We start from the raw sequence: 17658 nt of genomic DNA on the forward strand, positions 1-17658 counted from the left end.
GCCAGGCTAGATGGACCAATGGTCCGAATCGAATTGTTACAATACTGATGAGACAAACACACCAGTCGATGGCAAACCTTTATTCTGAATGTGGCGGTGATTTGGAATCACTACCCTGCTCCAATTTCACCTTGTCAGTCACTAATGTGGATTAAAATGCCACCCACACACGCGAAAGCACGTATTGGAAATCAGACTTTGGTAGTTACAGCACGTTAACCAGTCTTGAGTAAGGTACCAGTAGTTACTGCCTGGAATAAAATTGGCGTGATGCATGTGGGTACTGGGAAGACAAAAGCAAAATACTGCTAGATACAGGACTCACGGGATAAATAATAATAATAATAATAATAATAATAATAATAATAATAATAATAATTTATTTATTTATACCCCGCCCATCTGGCTGGGCTTCCCCAGCCACTCTGGGCGGCTTCCAAAAGAATATTAAAATACATCAAACATTAAAAGCTTCCCTAAACAGGGCTGCCTTCAGATGTCTTCTAAAAGCCTGGTAGAATCATAGAATCATAGAATCATAGAGTTGGAAGAGACCACAAGGGCCATCGAGTCCAACCCCCTGCCAACTCCCCCTGGTAGTTGTTCTTCTCTTTGACATCTGGTGAGAGGGTGTTCCACAGGGAAGGCGCCACTACCGAGAAGGCCCTCAGCCTGGTTCCCTGTAGCTTTGCTTCTCGCAGTGAGGGAACCACCAGAAGGCCCTCAGTGCTGGACCTCAGTGTCCAGGTAGAACGATGGGGGTGGAGACGCTCCTTCAGATATACTGGACCAGGGCCGTTTAGGGCTTTAAATGTCAGCACCAACACTTTGAATTGTGCTCAGAAACCATCTAGTCAGAAAAGTTAAAAAAAAGTTAATGCCTTGTGTTTGCCATATGTGTAATAAACAGTGTTTGGCAATATTTGGATGTTTAAAAAAAATTACTGTCTGTTACCAAAAATCATTTTTCAGTAAATTGTACAATAATTGTACATTTGAATATCTACTTGCCATTATTCTGACTATGTTTCTGCTTTCAGAGCTAGTTATTACTTACATTATTACAAAAAACAGTAATAATTGAATGCAGTGACAATAATTTATGATAATAAAGAGTGGACACATAGTCCTACAGATACAACCGGCCCTTTGAGGGTGACCAAACTGCTGATGCAGCCCCCGATGAATTTGAGTTTGACACCCCTGCCCTACGGTAATGTAGTGTTGCAGTGTTTGACTCCCCGCAGGGATAGGGCACTTCTGGTCCTCCAGGTAATGTTGGGATCCAGCTCCCATCAGCAGCAATCTCAGCTAAAGCATCTATGACAGATGGTCATCCCACCTCACATATTTGCCCACCTCTTGGAGTTAGGGCCAGAGAAGCCAGGGTTCGAATTTCCATTCAGCCATTAAGTTCTCATGGGGTGACCTTGGGCCAGCCACACTTTCTCAGCCTCACCCACTTCACATGCTTGTTGTGAGGATTACATGGTGCTGGCGGAATAAGACTAGTATTGGAAGTCATGGGAGTAGCCAAGGGGGGCAGGGGATGAATCAAGTAAATTAATACAAAATACTTAACTAACTGAGGTTCCGCTCCCAGTTCCCAAACCTAAATCCTGGCTACACCTATGTTGGAGGTGATGATAATCTGCCACTCAACACAAGTGGGACCAATGCTGTTGAGGCCATGCCCTGCTATGGGGCTTCTTATGGGTGCCCAACTGGCCACTGGGAGACCAGAACGAACCTTTGCTGTGACCCAGCCGGGGCTCCACTCCTCTTCTTCCAGGATCTGGAGCACCTTGGCAGAAAAGGCAGGGCATAAATGCAGGCAGCAAATAACTACTAGACTAGAAGAGACTGCCTCTGCAGGCGCCGGGCTCTCCTTCGCTGGAAGTTTCTAAACAGAGGTGGATTGGAGGGGTTCTGTAGCCCTGATTCCTGCATTGCAGGGGGTTGGACTAGACGACCCTCGGGGGGCCCCTTCCAACTCCCGGGTTCTGTGACTGCAAAGGGCCCGATTCTGACCATCTCTCCCCCCTCTCCCTGTCGCCGACGGTGCTGGCTGCTGCTGTTCCAGGCGCCACCAGGCAGTGCACCAGTCAGTTGCTAAGCTACCGCGGGTTGCTCCCAAGGCGCCTGCTGGGTCCTAAGATCTGGGCATCTCCTGCAAGGTGCTTCTGCTCTGCCCCGCTTCCTTCCACACGGCTCCGCCGACGCGAGTCCAGGGGTGGCAGGGAGGGGCCACAGGACTCGCACGCTGCTGCTGCCTCCTCCTTCCCTGGCCCCGCCCGGGTCTCTCTCTCTCTCTCTCTCTCTCTCTGGCTCGCTCCCTCTCTTCCCTCTCCTCCCTCCCTCCCTCCCTCTCTCTCGTTCACTGCGGCTGCGGGCGGCATCCATCGCCAAAGAAGACGAGGCACACGGAGCCCGGCGCCCGCCGCCGCCGCCGCCATCGCAGCCGGGGCTAGATGCAGGCCATCAAGTGTGTGGTCGTGGGAGACGGGTGAGTGCCGCTGGAAGACATCGCCGTCGGGGGGCGCGGATGGGCGAGGCTGGCGCTCGGCCCAGGCGGCAGGGGACCTCAAGGGTGGGGCTCTGGGCTAGCGGGGAGAGAATGAACGCCGACGCCTCGCGGAGAGGAAGAGGATGGTGCACTGGAAGGGAGAGGGGGGCGCCTGGGGGAAGAGGGGGGTGGGTTTCCACCAGCATAGGGGACCTGAGCACACGCCCATCTAGCTGCCTCTTGGGGAGGCGCCTGCTTTCCTATGCCTGTCCCCCTCCCCTTACACACGCACCTATTGTTGCCCTACGAACCCCCCCCCATTGCCTTGCTAGCCTTTGCCCCTGATCATAGCTGCCCGCCGCCCCTCTCCTCTCATTCTTCTATGCTGCCGGCCCCCCCTTTCTGCTGCAGTCTCCAGCAGGGGTGCCAACTTGAATAAAAATATGGGGGGCAGGTAAGCCCCACCCCACGTATTCAATCACAAGACAAGGCGCACGCATACCATTTGAATGGCAACGCTCGTCAACTTTGGGGGGGCATCAAATATTTTATGGGGGCGGGGGCGAAGGGACCTCGGCCCCCTAGGAGTTGGCTCCTAGGGTCTCCAGGGAAGGCTTCCGCCCACCCCATGCTTCTGATCTGCCCCTCTGTTCGTCCTCCGGGTTTCCGCACTTAGCATCGCCATGTGGTTTGGTGGGAGCCTTTATGAAAGCCATTCGCCTTCCCTTTGGCACAACGCCTTCCCGCCTCTCCCGCGCACATACACACAGCTGGATCGAGGAGCGGGGCGGCTGCTTTTATTGTGATAGGGATCTGATACCGATTCAGCTTGGCGGGCTGAGATACGGTGTGTTTCCTTCTTTGAATCCTGAGATGATATGACCACCTTGCAGATTGGCAGAGATGGGCAAATGCCCAGTCTTGATGGAGTGCCATTCTCTCTCTCACACACACGCACAGATCCATGGCTGTTTCAAATGCTGTGATTCCCCAGCTTGCAGGTTTCAGTGCCACCAGCCAGGAGGATGTGTGAAGATAGCTTGGCAAGCTGACAGCAATCAGCCCTGGTGCAGGGTAAATCCCAAGGATGGTTACCAGCCACCTCAAATGTTCGGGCCAGCAAAGGAATACAGTATTGTGCTCAAATAACTATGCTGGTAGATGGATTCAGGGATTTGGGGAACTGTCCTGGTGCCAGGGCGTCAGCATGTAGTGTGCTGTCGAAGGCATGCCAGTCATGGAACACAGAAGCCTGGGTTCAAAGCCCTGTTGGGGGGCGGGTTGGGCAAATCACAGAGTCTCAGCCTATCCTACCCCATAGGGGTAAGAAAGAGGAGGTGATATCAGACATGCTCCCTTAGCTCCTTAAAAGAAGGGTGCAATACAGATGTGATAAATGGCAGTGTGAAGTCAGGAGCCCCTAGTTCAGACATCACTTTAACGGTGAACTCTGTGGCTGGCCCTTCAGCACAGAGGATCTGCTTCAAACACAGTCAGCTATTTTTGTGGCGGTTGTCTGCCCTCTTCTGACTCTCTTTCTCCCCTCCCCACCTCATTGTTGCCCTAGCAAATCAATCTCCCACCACCCCAATCTCTCAGCTTCAGGTTCCCTGGCTTCCCCTTTCAGTAGCACTGACCTATCTTACAGTGGGTTCTTAGTATTGTTTAGGCGATGCACACGAATCACTTTGAATGCTCAAAGAGCATTCTGTAAAAGCCACGTGATATTTATCGCAAGGCATTGGGTGGTCCAACTTCCCTGCCCCCATTGATTTGGGGTATCCCCATTTATGTGCCTCATTGCTCCACTGATATGAGAAGACTGTGTTCCTGCATGCTTACAAAGATAAATTAAAACGTTACAGTGCATAATTCTAACATGGTCAAACTGCACCTCTCACCCAATCTGTTCAGACCTTTACTCAAAGAAAAGTTAAAATAATCTCCCTGTTGGCAGATGTTGGCAATTCCTGCTTTCAATGCTTCCCAGCCCCCTAGAAAAATAGGTGCTGGTGCTCAGCATGAAGTTGTTACAGTAAGTGCCACGCTTTTTAACAACAACAAAAAGGTTCCGGTACTGCGTGCTCTTGAGTACCTCCTGAAGACCAAAAACACACAACACTGCCTGCTTTAAACCATACCCAGTGAGATGGGTAAATGGCTAAGAATCAGAAGTGCGAGCATGCAAATGACATTTCCAGCACATGGGAAGGGAATTTCTGTGACTGGGTACAAGATGTGTGACCTCTCTCTATGCAATGGCTTGCCATTAGACAATGCTGGTGCTGATCTTAACAGAATCAGTCCACAGACATTATATCACAAGCATTTTTTTTTTAAGGTGTGCACATTTGTTTCCTACCAAATGGTTTTCACATGTATTCTCATGTACATGAGATCATATAGGTGAAAATTTGTCCCTTTGGCTTTTGTGCTTGCTGGCTGGGCCATTGAAAGATCCTTGGTATGCAAAAACCAAGCGTAAATGCTGGTTCGTAGAACACCCTTTTTCCTGTTGGAACTCAAAATCCTTGGCTATTAATTGTGTTTTTACTTTTTAACCCAAGTGCACCCTGTTAGTCTCAACAATGAGGGTTGGTTTTTTTAGGTTATTATGAGCCCAGATTAGTAGTGTGTGAAGAATCTCACTATAAGGGATGGGTAGCTTTCCAGTTGTTGCCAGACTACAACTCCAGTTATCTTGATCATGGCCAAGCTGGCTGGGGCTGATGAGTGTAGTACATTGGATACCCCCTGCTGTATAAGGTGTGTTTCCTGCCCCATAGAACAAAGTCACTGAAGGAAGAAGTTTGGGTGTGTTAATGATAGATCAAAAATCTATATCTGATCCAGTGGGGGTGCACCCCATTTCCCCCCTCTTAGCCCTACTCCATGCCATCCTGTTGTGTCTATGCTGTACGGCTGTGCTTTCATTTCTTCAGGGCTGTGGGGAAGACCTGTCTGTTGATCAGCTACACGACAAATGCCTTCCCCGGAGAATACATCCCCACTGTGTGAGTATAGAGGTTCTACTACATAGTTGTGAGATAACATGCATGCGAAGATAATATGGCGGTTTGTAGAAGTCCCACAATGGGATGCTGATTCTCTGGGTGTTAAAAGAACTGGGACTCCTAGGGGCACTTGAAGTGGGACAAATTGAGCAATAGTCTACTAAACCGGATAAAGTTAAGCACAAATGACTTTAAAAATAAAAATAAGTATTTTGCTGTAGGCACATCTGCAGGGAAGCTGTAAATAGCCGTTGTTTTCCAGTGTGGTTTTTTCCACACATAGCAAAAAAATCACAGATGATCTATATACCTGCTTTTCTTATGTGGAATTCTGTTGGGCAAAATAGCCCTGGTTGTGATGGCTGTAGTATCCCTCAAGGATTGTGCTTAAGAATAATAGTGCTATGGGAAATGTTCACTAGAGTCATATCATTTACATGCTTCTACCATTCTTTCACTTGGAAAGTAACAGAGAAAGGGTTGGCGTTAAACTTATTCTCCACCTCTGTACAGGTTGCCTGTTGAGTAACTTACTGAAATGTAATATACAGATTAACTCAGGTTACTTCTGCTCTAGCACACCTTAACAATCCTGAGGCACTGCTTTTCTGCTCTCAACTGGAAGCAGAATTAAAAGGGAAGTTCAACAGATCACTTAATATATTATCCTGCAATGCCCACCACTATGGCTGTGATCTTTTCTTATTTCCTCAGAAGTAAGTCCTATTCAGCAAATGGCCCTTCTGACATCATTGAAAAGTGTCCTGCTTGCAGGTTGTCCTAATATAGCTGCCACAGTGGGGCTGCTGATGTTAATCACCCCTCTTAAATGCCTCTCATTATCGGTGCCTGTTTCTCCTGAGGGCTTTTTAAATTAATGGGGTTTAACATTAGAAAACAGAGCTATTTCACTATATAAAAACAAAAACAAACAAATGTTATGGGAGGAAAATAATATTTTTAACAAAGACAGCCAGGGGCAGGGGTAGGGAGGTAGAAGAAGAGACTGTGCTACTACTTTTCAGTCACCATTAGGTTAGACAACAGATGTGATTTAAGTGTGGTGGAGGAAGAAATAAAGCTATGCAATTGAGGCGATGCTCTAAAATGTGTAGTGAATAGTTACTGCTTTAGAAGAGAGAAGTAGTTAGTGGGACGTATTCCAGCACAATTAATCTAGCATGGAATTAAGGTTGCAATCTGAAACCCACCTACTTGGGAGTAATCAAAATTGCTCAGTGGGAGTAGATATGTATAGGATTGCACTGTGATACGGAGGGTGTGACCTGTAATGATGGAGTAGAGCATGGTTAGGCAAACTAAGGCCCAGGGGCCAGATCAGGCCCAATTGCCTTCTAAATCCGGCCTGCGCAGGGTCCAGGAATCAGTGTGTTTTTACATTAGTAGAATGTGTGTTTTTATTTAAAATGCACCTCTGGGTTATTTGTGGGGCATAGGAATTTCTGCATCCCCCCCAAAAATATATATATATAGTTCAGCCCCACACAAGGTCTGAGGGACAGTGGACCAGCCCCCTGCTGAAAGTTTGCTGACCCCTGGAGTAGAGAGTGATTCTCTGTTGCTGATGGAACATTTCCCCTTCCAGGTTTGATAATTATTCTGCCAACGTCATGGTAGATGGGAAGCCAGTAAACCTGGGACTGTGGGATACAGCAGGACAAGAAGACTATGACAGGCTAAGGCCTCTTTCCTACCCACAGACGGTAAGCGATGAGGCTGCCCCTCCACAAGTGGAGTCGGATTATATCTCCTTTTAGAGAAAGGCCCCTCCACGTCTACCAAACTCTTGTAGACTATGCACAAATGCATTCCATGTTCTTTCTGCAACAAACAAGTTTGAATTACATGACCATGAGGAAAATCTCCAGTCAGTTCAATAAAAAATTAAGCCAATATTACACATCCCTTTGGTGAAATCTGCTGTTTTGGGGCGGGGACTAAATTGAGAGAGGACAGTATTGGGACACAAAGAGCTTGCAGATGCACAAGATGCATTTGCTACTCCTGTTGTTTCATCAGAAGTTACATACCACCCTCGTCATCTATCCTGCTTGTATCCTTGCAGGATGTTTTCCTGATTTGCTTCTCACTGGTGAGCCCAGCTTCCTTTGAAAACGTCCGAGCCAAGGTAAGAGGCTTTCTCTTAAGAATGAGGAAGTGACTACTAAGAGGTAGGCCTGTTCGTAGCAGCCTAGCCACAAATTGGCAGAGGGTGCCTTTCATCTTGCCGCCCAAAGCACATGAGTGATGCCTCAAGGACAGGAAGTAGAATCAGGATATTTTCCTAAAGGTTTCTCCCAGGCATCTTTGGCAAAGCAAAGAGCCAGGAAGGGCCACCTATCCTTGGGTACCATTTTGCTTCTAGCGCAGAGTAACTTCTGCCGTCAAGGAGATTCACTCCCTTGCTTCTCATTTTCAGTGGTACCCAGAAGTTCGACATCACTGCCCCAACACACCAATCATTTTGGTGGGCACCAAGCTGGATCTGAGGGATGACAAGGACACCATTGAGAGGCTGCGTGACAAGAAGCTGGCTCCCATTACCTACCCTCAAGGTCTAGCTATGGCCAGGGAAATTGGTGAGTCTTGGAAGCAGGGGCTACAGGAAGCAATGGTGAACTGAGGGGGACACAGCATTCTCCCAACAATTAGAAGTGTTAGCTTCTGTGGTTTCCCATCTTTTTATCTATCATGTGCACTAGAACCTTGCTTCCCCCCCAAAAAAAGAATTTTATAATCAAGGTTTAAGGATCTGAGGGGGAAGCAGAGAAATCACAACTCTCCCTAAGTCATGTTGTCTCCTGAATTCCTCCAGGTTCAGTCAAGTACCTAGAGTGTTCTGCCCTTACACAGCGTGGCCTCAAGACTGTCTTTGATGAAGCCATCCGTGCTGTGCTCTGTCCTCCCCCCGTGAAGAAGCCTGGCAAGAAGTGCACCGTGTTCTAAGGGCGTCTGAGTTCAGCATGTTATGGGTGTCTCCTCCTTGTATGTGCCAGGAGGACGCGTTCGCTGGGTGTTCCCGCAATGGGAGAGGCGGGGCCCTTCATCATGTACGAAGTCAGTGTTTTTTAAATGTCTCTTTGATTTAACGTCTGTGTCGATGTAAAAGGGCCGCATGGGAGGAGGAGGAGCTCAATGCTGTCCCACCCCCAGGGCGGAGCGGTGGGAGGTGCATGCTCCCCGTGTCTCCATGCCAGGGGGGGTAATGCGTGAATGGAAAGACCAGCCCTTTATTACTACTTCTATTGGTGCTAGAGCATTGTGGCAGGAGCAGGTAACAAACCCCAGCTGGGGCAGGGAAAGACAAACGGGACACAGGTTGAAGAAGTAGCCTTTATAGTGCTTTATTTGCACGAGACACTAGCAAAGCTAAATGATCAGTGCAGCTCTGTGCCATCCCAAGCTGCCTTTGCCTTTCAGGATATCAGCCTGTGTGCTGCTCCTCAGCTGGTTTTACAGACCATCAGCTCTCCCAAAGATGGAGAGTTGGAGGAAGGCCTCTTTACCTTGTCCAGCCTGAGCAGGACAGGGCCAGATGGCAGGAACCTTTCTGTAAGATTAAAGATGATGCAGGTGGAAAGGGTTATGGCCAACCCCTTCCTTTTACCAGGTGGGATGGACTGGGGGATGGAGCAGGGAGAGCTTTGGAGGGGTTGGGATGGAGACGGGTCCAGTTTTTAATCATCGTGTAGAGTGATGAGCTGAACACCTCTTATTTTATACAATAAACATTTCTCCATAAGTAAGGAAGTGTGATTTCTTCAGGGTCAGCGGCAGAAGCAAGCATCCTACAGCCCTCACTTTCCACATGCACCCACTAATGGAACCTCCCACTTGGTCTCTCTCTCTCTCTGTGGCCACAACCTCCGACATCCCTGGTTATTGGCCGGGCTGATGGGAGCTGGGGCCCATGAAGATCTGGAGTTGCGGCAAGTTCCCCATCCATGTTCCACAGAATTTCATTCCACGTCTCAGTCTGTTCCGGATAACTCAGTAGGGGAAAAAATCACACAGGGAAGACGGAAGCAAATGCTGGATTTTAGCAGGCAAGGAATCCCCCGTCAACTGGCAGCATGGCACCTGTCGTCATGTTGCTTTGGTTGCTCAGCAGGAAGAGGATGCTGTTCACCACATCGTCCACCTCTGTAATGATAGATAGACCAGAGGCAGCTCTAGGCAATCGAGTCCACGGAATCCCCTTGGGCTTTCAGAGGTGGATGAAATGCCCCACACTCCAAACAAGATCTTCCCCGTCCTTGCATTTCCACATGCACTGTAGCCCCATCCCAAGATTGTTCTCTCTGGCAGATACTAGCTGGAGTCTGTCAACCAGTTATACATGTGATAGGACTCCTGCATGTGATATCTCCCAAGGCAGTTTTCAACGGTTGGTGTGCTTTTCAAGCAAATCCATACAGGACAGGGGTAGTATAGCCCCTGTGTGAGAACTGCACTCTCCTGACTACTGACTACTGCATGTACTGACTAGTTACATGTCTATCAGGAAAAGGGGAAATAGCAGTTTTGCCTGTCCCTGGAGGGATGCCCATTTGCCATGATCTTCAATGATAAGCAATCCTTCCTCTTAAATGGTAAGCAATCCCTTTAGCCCAGTGGAAGCAGGGTATCTTTGGGGAAGTCAGAGGCAACCTCAACTATTCCATGTTACTCAGAGGAGGCTGCCATGCTCTTCTCTTTTCTACTAGGTTTCCCACTTGCGCTCCTCGTGGGAAACATGCTTCAAGTTACCTGCAAATTTCCCCAATGGGATGCGGCTAATCATAGGTCCAGCTTTCTGGGGATCAGTCCAGTTGAGGCGGCCCATGTCTGTCATGACAACCGTGGGATTCACACTGTTCACCCGAATCTTGAAAAAGCAAGGACAGGAAAGTAGATAATGAATGCAGGCTTAGCCCATTCATGCCAGCAGGACACCTGCTGGGGCTTTCAGATCTTCCCCCTCTTTTATAACCATTCTTGTCCATAAACAGGCTCCAGAGACAGAGATTTTCTGTCCCAACTGGCATGTAGGAATATATGTGACTCTTGACTTATTCAACCTGATTACTTCCAGGGCAGGATCCAGCTGAGTTTTCCTCTTTGGCCTACATCAGGGATGGTGAACCAAGTGGCCTTCCCGGATGTTCTTGGACTACAATTCCCATCATCCCTGACCATGTGGCCATGTTGACTGAGACTGATGGAAATTAGAGTCTGACAACATGGGGGGGGGCACAGGTTTCTCAACACTGCCCTAGGCATATATCCTGATTCAACCATTATTAGTCTCTGTTTACTCTGCTCTGATTGAGAAAGGTTTCGCATGGCCCTTTCCACGTTCACATTCTTATAATAATTCATCAAGGTTCAGTTCTTACCTTGTGGGGACCCAGCTCCAGAGCCATTGTCTTTGTCAGCATATCCAAGGCACTCTTGGTCGAACCTTCAACACGACAAGAGAATTTAGTGTCCTGGGTTGCTGCCTACTCCTCCCCACACCCCAATCCTGCCCCTCATGCTCTCATCCATGGCCATCTTGAACAAGCATGGCTTGAGGCAACGTTGTCACTGCAATCACTGCTTGCAGATTCCACCTGTGTTTAGCAGGAAGTACAGCAGCAAAAACCTTGTAGTTTTACTCACAGTAAACTGTGTGATCGGTCAGAGCCCGATGGGATGCCTGGCTCGAGACATTCACAATTGCACCTGGCACTCCCCTGGCAATCAGTTTCCGAGCAACAATCTGAAACGCATGGCACCCGATAAAGGGGTGAGGACATTGTAGCTTGGGGTTTAATGTGCAAGCCTCGAGCACAGAGGAGCAGTTATATGGAGACGTTCTAATGTACCTCAGCCCTGAAGGAGCATGCGACAGCATGGTCAAAGCTCTACATGTTTACCATCTTAAGGCTGTGGTCCTATGCACTTACTTGGGGAGCAAATCCCATTGCTTATTTGTGAGTGTTTACTTCAGAGTAAACATGCCTAGGATTGAGCTAGAATTCCTACGGGAACTAGCCCAGCCTCTGAGCCTTTTGCCTGGCTGCTCAGAAGTGAGCATTGCCCTCCCAAAACCGTGTAGACTTCTCACCTGGGAGACATGCAGTGCGGCCCGAAGGTTGACATTGAAAGACCTACATAAAAGCAAAGTCAGATTAAATATGCAAAGCAGACAGCAATGCCTTGAGGTTACTGCTAGGGACCAAAATATGCAGGGACAACACTTGTAACCTGCAAACAGAGCACCGCCCCCCTATTTTAGCAACGGATCTGCCTTGACAATAACCAAGCAGATAAAATAAAACAAGCCTCTCCGTCTCTCTCTCCAGTGGCAGGAAGAGCTGTGGTTGGCGCCTCTGTGAGCCAGCTCTTTTATTTGGCAAACTGGGACAGATTAAAATGAAAACATCAATCTAGGATAAAGGTTTTATTACACATCTTTCAGGATTGGATGCAGAAAGCCTCCAGGGCTCAGAGTGAGAATCTGCAAGGTACATAATTGTATGACAGCTTGCAATGTGAAATTAGGCATCTCTTCCCCTAACCACCAGATACCAACAAGGGAACCTGCCTGTAGCCCCGGGTCTGGGATTACCTGTCAAAGGCCTCCTTGGTCACCTGTAGGAATGGTTGCAGCAGTGCTACAGCAGCATTATTCACCAACAGGTCAATATCCCCCACTGTGCTCAGTGCTGCCTCTGTGGCCTCCCAGTCTCCTAAGTCTATGCATAGCGTCTGGATGTCAGGGCACTAGGAACAGAGAAAACAGATAGAGATCAGGGTTAAGCTAGTGGGGCAGAAGAGAATCTGGGTCGGCTGGTGCCCCAGTTCCTGTTCTTCCAACAAACATACAGATGCACAGAATAGGCTGAAGACGTATGTGGTTGATGGTTCAAGACTAGGGTTGTCAGATCCTATCTTCACCCTGAAATTAATTCTGTATCATTAGGGGCACTTTTACACAAGTGTGTGTGACATCGTCTGCATCTCATATGAGAATGTAACATCTTGGATGAGGTATAGCTCGGTTGGTAGAGAGCATGAGGCTCTTAAGCTCAGCGTCATGGGTTTGAACCCCAGATTGGGCGAAAGATTCCTGAATTACCAGGGTTGGCTTAGAATTATGATCCTTGTGCTCCTTTCCAACTTGTACGATTCTATGTAAGATAGAATGTGCATTTTGCATTTTGTTCCCTGCATTAATAATAATCACACAAATGGTGCCACAGGTGAAAATTGCATGGAAGGCAAAACTGTGCAGGCAGATAATTCCCCCCCCCCCAAGCTATCACACTGTTTCTCAGTAACGCTCCTACACCCTGATAAGAAATTCAGCAAGTGAAGCTTTTCTCAGCACCGGGTCTCCATGAAGATCAGCTAACTATATAGGATCAGGGATCAGCTGGTCGGTAGGTGGGAGCATGAGTGTGGGCACCCCAGCCAGTAAGAGCCCTCTCAGAAGCTTGACGACCCTACGCGAGCTTTTCTGAAAGAGGCATTGAAGAAGGACTACCTCCTTTTGCAGGTGGTCGAGATCCGCCTGGGTTCGGCTCAGCGCGACCACCTGGGCCCCGGCACGGCTCAGCGCCACCGCCACAGCCCGGCCGATCCCTGCAAAAAGGAGTAAGGAAATGCCTCTTAAATGGACGAAGAGGGTGCGCGGGGGCCGCTGCTTTCAGGCCGGAGGCCCCTGGCCGGTACCTTTGCCCGCCCCCGTCACCAGAGCCCGGCGTCCCGAGAAGCCCTCCATCTCCCGCCGTGGCGCAGAAAGTCTGGAGTCCGGAGTCCCCGCCTCGGGGCGAAGATCAGAGCATGGGGCGTGCATTCGGAGGCGGGGCAAGACTGGGATCGCCCCTCTCAGACCCTGCCAATCACAGCTCGCCTCGGAACCGCCCCTTCCCTCCCGCTTGAAAACGGGGCTCCTTTTCTCCAGTCTCAGGTTTACTCCGCCCACACAGAGGTAAACAGTAGCAGACTAGCCATTCCTTTGTCTAAAGATGGGTCTGCTCCGTTACTTCTGACGCCATGTTTCTCCGCTTCTTATTAAGCCTGAGGAATTTTGTAGCTGCTGTTCCCTAGGAGGCAATGGCGAATGCGAAGACTTTTCCTCCCTAGACATGGGGACCTTCTCCCCAGTTCCGGTCATTCTTTTTCTTTCAATTCGCAACGTTTTCTGGCAACATCTTAAAAATTGCCCTGCACAGATATTGTCCACGGTGTTTTTGTTTTTTTACCCCATTTTGCAGGCGGGGTGAGGTGGGACCGGAGAGGATGTCACACGTGCCTGTCAATGTAATTCATTTTTTAATATGATTACTATCAACCTCATATTGCCGGTCGGGAGGGTTGAGAAGGAAAGCGGTTTATGGCAGCCCTTTAGTGTTGCCCGCTGGGTGTTGTTAATCCTCGAATTGCTAAATTGCCTCGCCTCAAGCAAGTGCCTAGAAGAAAGAAAAACCCAAGTTCAACTGAGTGGGGTATATTCCATTCATTTGCACGCTGGCCCTTTTGCGCTTTTACCCGTCTTCACAAATGATCTCAAATAAAATAAACTGTCCTTGAGGGACACCGATCATGGGTGATTATTACTGGCAACATTCAGGTAAACGTCTCTGGTCTCCGGTACTTTAATGGTCCATTCTTACACTTCCATAATCCCATTGTTACTGGACATCCCCTCTTAAAAAAGAAAGAAATAAAAAAGGCAGTTCTCAGCTCTGACCTGCTCAGTGAATTCAGATCATCATCACAGGACTGAAAACAAGCTATTTGATACCGTATTTGCTGGATTCTGAATCAGTGTGCAGTCAGTATTTACCGTACCTTTATGCATGTCCAAGGTAGTTCACACAAATAAATAAAACAGTAAAATAAACAAACAGCAGTGAAATATCAGGTTTAAAAGCCCAGGGGAATATTTTTATTTAATTATATGAAGAAAGTATTCTGCAGCACCATATCATAAAACATATCAGGGGGGTACACACTATAACACAATATTGTTTAATTTAAACTTAATAATAAAGAAGTATTACCTTTATTAAATATCTATACTGCCCAGCACCCATGGATCTTAGAGGGGGTTCACAACATAAGCAAACACATGCATCAATGTAGGGCCCAGGTAAGCCTCCATAAGGAATAAATTTTATAAGCAGGGTTGGTGCAACTGATAAAGCCCTCCTATGTCACCACTGGTGACCAGGAATTCCACATAAGCAAGGAGGGACAGAGCGTTGTTTCACCTTTGTCAAGTGACTCAGCTTCCATACTTGGAGGACGGGGAGTAATGTCCTCCATTGTCAGTGTGGAAATTAGCTTGGATGGGGAGGAAGTGAAGCCGCCCATGCATCTTCCACAAACACAGCAGACTGGTGACAGTGTTTCTCCTTTGCCTGCCAGCTGTGCTTCTAGCCTGCTATTCTTCACCAGCCTAATTCTTATTTGTAAAAAGGGCCCCAGTAACTTTCGAGGCTTTAGTAACAAGGCTGGCATTATCTTTACTAACCCACATTTTGTGTGATTGCGCCATGACACTTTTTGATTATCGTCTGTGTTTTGATTCTGTAACACTTGTGTTGGAACACCACACCACATTTCCAAACACAACAGATGACGTGCTACTTGAGGCCTGCCGCTTGACAGAATTTCCTACTCTAAAGCCGGCAGGATTCCTGTTAATCTACCACCCAGCTTTTTGTGGAAATAAAATTGGCTGCTTCGGAACATTCCAGAACATTCCTGTCCCTGTGACATCACTTGCTGCCTGCCACACAGCTAGAATCTCCCCCTGGCCCATTCAGGCCAGTCTGCGACTGCTGGCCTCTCCCTGTCAATGTTGAGCCGCAAGCAGCTGGTGCAGGCAGCACAGCTAGCAGAACAATGTGGCAGGTACAAGGACATGGCCACTGCCATGAGGCAGCTTGTGATGGAAGGGAAAGACCCACTAACCCACGAGGAGAAGACCCTGCTTTCTGAGGCCTACAAGCTCCTAACACAGGAGCGGTGCTCTTCTTGGCGACGGCTAAAGCACTCCGTGGAGCAAGGGGTCGGAAAGCAGAAGGAACAAGCACAAGCTTACCGCGAGACCATAAAGAAGGAGCTGGAAGCAGAGTGTTGGGAGATCCTCAGCCTCTTAGACCACGTACTGCTGAAGCACTGCAGTGACACAGATTATGAAAGCCGGGCGTTTTACCTGAAGATGAAAGGGGACAACTACCGCTTCTTAGCTGAGGTGGCCCTGCCCGATGTCAAGGAGACGCTTGTGAAATCTGCGCAGAAAGTTTATGGGGAGGCTCAGGAAATCAGTCAGTGGCATTTGGAACCTACTCATCCGTTGGCTTTGGCTGTGGCTCTGAATTACTCCATCCTTTATTATGAGGTTCTCAACAACCCTCAGCAGGCAACCAAACTGGCCAAGGCTGCGTTTGATAAGGCAATCGCTGGACTGGAGACTCTCAGCCTAGAGTATTACAAGGAATCCACAGTCATCATGCAGCACCTGAGGGACAACATTGTGCAGTGGACTGGTACCCAACCACAGCAGGAGGAGAGCAACGGGGGAGAGCTTGAAGGCTAATAACTGGAGTCCTGAAACTAGCATTTTAACCACAGTGGAATGAACCATAGAATCCAATGAGGAGCAGCAACAATACAGACTCCCTTAGCCTTTGTACAGTATTACATTTGCCAGGTACCAGACCCATTCCATAGATGACTCATGTAAATGCAGGTGTCCCTGCTAGAAATAATAGCCCATTCCTAATGCACTTTGGCTGTACTGCTGTAAAGGTTTAAATCTTACAGGATATTATGTAATGCTAGGGACTAACAAAAAAATTAAATCTTGCCATCGCACCCTGATCCTCTTCTTCGTGCCATTTACTACTTCCCGCTTGAGAGTAGATGAAATACATGCTTCAGATAGACTACTGGCAACAACTAGAAGAAATTGGCAGAACAGACTGGTATCTTTCAGTGTGTTAAGACATCTACTGTGGAGAATGTTCAGAGATGGGTAAACAAACACACACAGAGAGAGATGGGTAAACACTGTTATGGCTTTAGTTAATGCTGGAAGGAACCATGGTAACTTAGTACTTTGTGCAAAATACTTTTGCAGAGCTTAAGAGTTGAATCACCTTTGTCAAACTGTTTGAAAAAACCACTCCTGTGACATTAGATTAATACTGTTATAACATGGTCAGGGTGACTGAGTCACAGCAAGAGGCACTGGTTGTTTCTAAACATACATTTCCCCCATTAAAATTAAGCACTGGAATGTGAACCATTCTAAATTCTTAGACATACATTTAAAAGGTTTTGAAATGCTTACAATCTCTCAGATAATCAGCATGTAGGTTTATTCTGATATTGCATTTTAGATAGGGAAAATGTATTAAATGCATGTTTTCAGCAGGGGCCCATTATGAGGATGCATGTACCGGTATATTAACTAAGTCCTGAATACCATTCAAAAACATGGTACAGCAACTCAGAATGAAAGGAGAGTCAGTGAAACACTTTATTTTTTAGATTCATTTTCTATAAAAGAAATGTGGTAGTTGCTAAACCAGTAAGTGCCAACATCATTTGCTCAAAGCGAAAACTTGTACATAAGCAAATGGAGCATGGCTAAATTGACAAATTTACAAATTGACACTTGTACAAAAAGAAGTACATGTGAATAAAGCAGAAGATCTTAAGGCCCAAATTAATTCTGGAAAACTGACACCACCACCTTATGCACTGCAGGGCTTGAGTTTATTCTCCTGTGCCTCAAAACCATCTTCAAGCCTTTACTGACGCTCAATCAGACATCACAGCTAGTTGCAGACTCGACTCCTCATTTTACTCTACTAAAACTTTAAGAGCTGTGGTGTTTATAAAAAGCTATTAGAATCCTAGAGTTGGAAAGGACCACAAGGGTCACCTAATCCAACCCCCTGCAATGTAGGAATCTTATGCCCAGTGTGGGTCTCAAACCCATGACCCTGAAATTAAGAGTCTCGTGCTCCAACAACTGAGCTATACTGGGTTCAGTGCTCCTTCAGTGCTGTGTGGAGAGGCAGTTGGGTGTTCCACAATTGAGAATAAAAAAAACCACACTTCTAAAAA

The 17658-nt window shown here is 47.7% G+C and overlaps 3 protein-coding genes across 3 annotated transcripts; 2 read left to right on the forward strand and 1 right to left on the reverse strand.

Moving 5' to 3' along the window:
• Positions 1–2151: 2151 nt before the first annotated feature.
• Positions 2152–9287, forward strand: RAC3 (Rac family small GTPase 3). Its single transcript, XM_083487285.1, has 6 exons — positions 2152–2506; positions 5449–5520; positions 7127–7244; positions 7607–7669; positions 7961–8120; positions 8357–9287. Exons 1-6 carry the CDS (start codon positions 2472–2474, stop codon positions 8485–8487), a joined length of 579 nt encoding a protein of 192 aa, XP_083343411.1. The 5' UTR covers positions 2152–2471; the 3' UTR covers positions 8488–9287.
• On the reverse strand, positions 8861–13489 carry DCXR (dicarbonyl and L-xylulose reductase). The gene is made up of 8 exons (XM_083487265.1): positions 13243–13489; positions 13055–13152; positions 12137–12291; positions 11633–11675; positions 11185–11284; positions 10920–10984; positions 10291–10408; positions 8861–9684 (listed from the first exon to the last, which is right to left on the reverse strand). The coding sequence occupies exons 1-8, from the start codon at positions 13364–13366 to the stop codon at positions 9581–9583; spliced, it is 807 nt and encodes a 268-aa protein (XP_083343391.1). The 5' UTR covers positions 13367–13489; the 3' UTR covers positions 8861–9580.
• Positions 13490–14713: 1224 nt separating this feature from the next.
• LOC310699424 (14-3-3 protein gamma-like) lies at positions 14714–16404 on the forward strand. Its single transcript, XM_083487267.1, has one exon. It carries the CDS (start codon positions 15377–15379, stop codon positions 16118–16120), a length of 744 nt encoding a protein of 247 aa, XP_083343393.1. The 5' UTR covers positions 14714–15376; the 3' UTR covers positions 16121–16404.
• The last annotated feature ends 1254 nt before the right edge of the window (positions 16405–17658 follow it).

The sequence above is a fragment of the Podarcis liolepis genome (assembly GCF_965112155.1).
Source record: "Podarcis liolepis genome assembly, chromosome: 2".
Classification (NCBI taxonomy): Eukaryota; Metazoa; Chordata; class Lepidosauria; order Squamata; family Lacertidae; genus Podarcis; species Podarcis liolepis.

What these genes read in the sequence shown, in the direction of transcription:
- LOC310699424 (XM_083487267.1), top strand. Translation starts at nt 15,377, where the DNA reads ATGTTGAGCCGCAAGCAGCTGGTGCAGGCAGCACAGCTAGCAGAACAA.
- DCXR (XM_083487265.1), bottom strand. Translation starts at nt 13,366, where the DNA reads ATGCACGCCCCATGCTCTGATCTTCGCCCCGAGGCGGGGACTCCGGAC. An exon ending in ACCAAGGAGGCCTTTGACAG is followed by an intron (nt 11,676 to 12,136) that starts GTAATCCCAGAC and finishes GCTTTTATGTAG; the next exon opens with GTCTTTCAATGTCAACCTTC. An exon ending in TGGAGCTGGGTCCCCACAAG is followed by an intron (nt 10,409 to 10,919) that starts GTAAGAACTGAA and finishes TGCTTTTTCAAG; the next exon opens with ATTCGGGTGAACAGTGTGAA.
- RAC3 (XM_083487285.1), top strand. Translation starts at nt 2,472, where the DNA reads ATGCAGGCCATCAAGTGTGTGGTCGTGGGAGACGG. An exon ending in TGTGTGGTCGTGGGAGACGG is followed by an intron (nt 2,507 to 5,448) that starts GTGAGTGCCGCT and finishes TCATTTCTTCAG; the next exon opens with GGCTGTGGGGAAGACCTGTC. An exon ending in GGAGAATACATCCCCACTGT is followed by an intron (nt 5,521 to 7,126) that starts GTGAGTATAGAG and finishes TTCCCCTTCCAG; the next exon opens with GTTTGATAATTATTCTGCCA.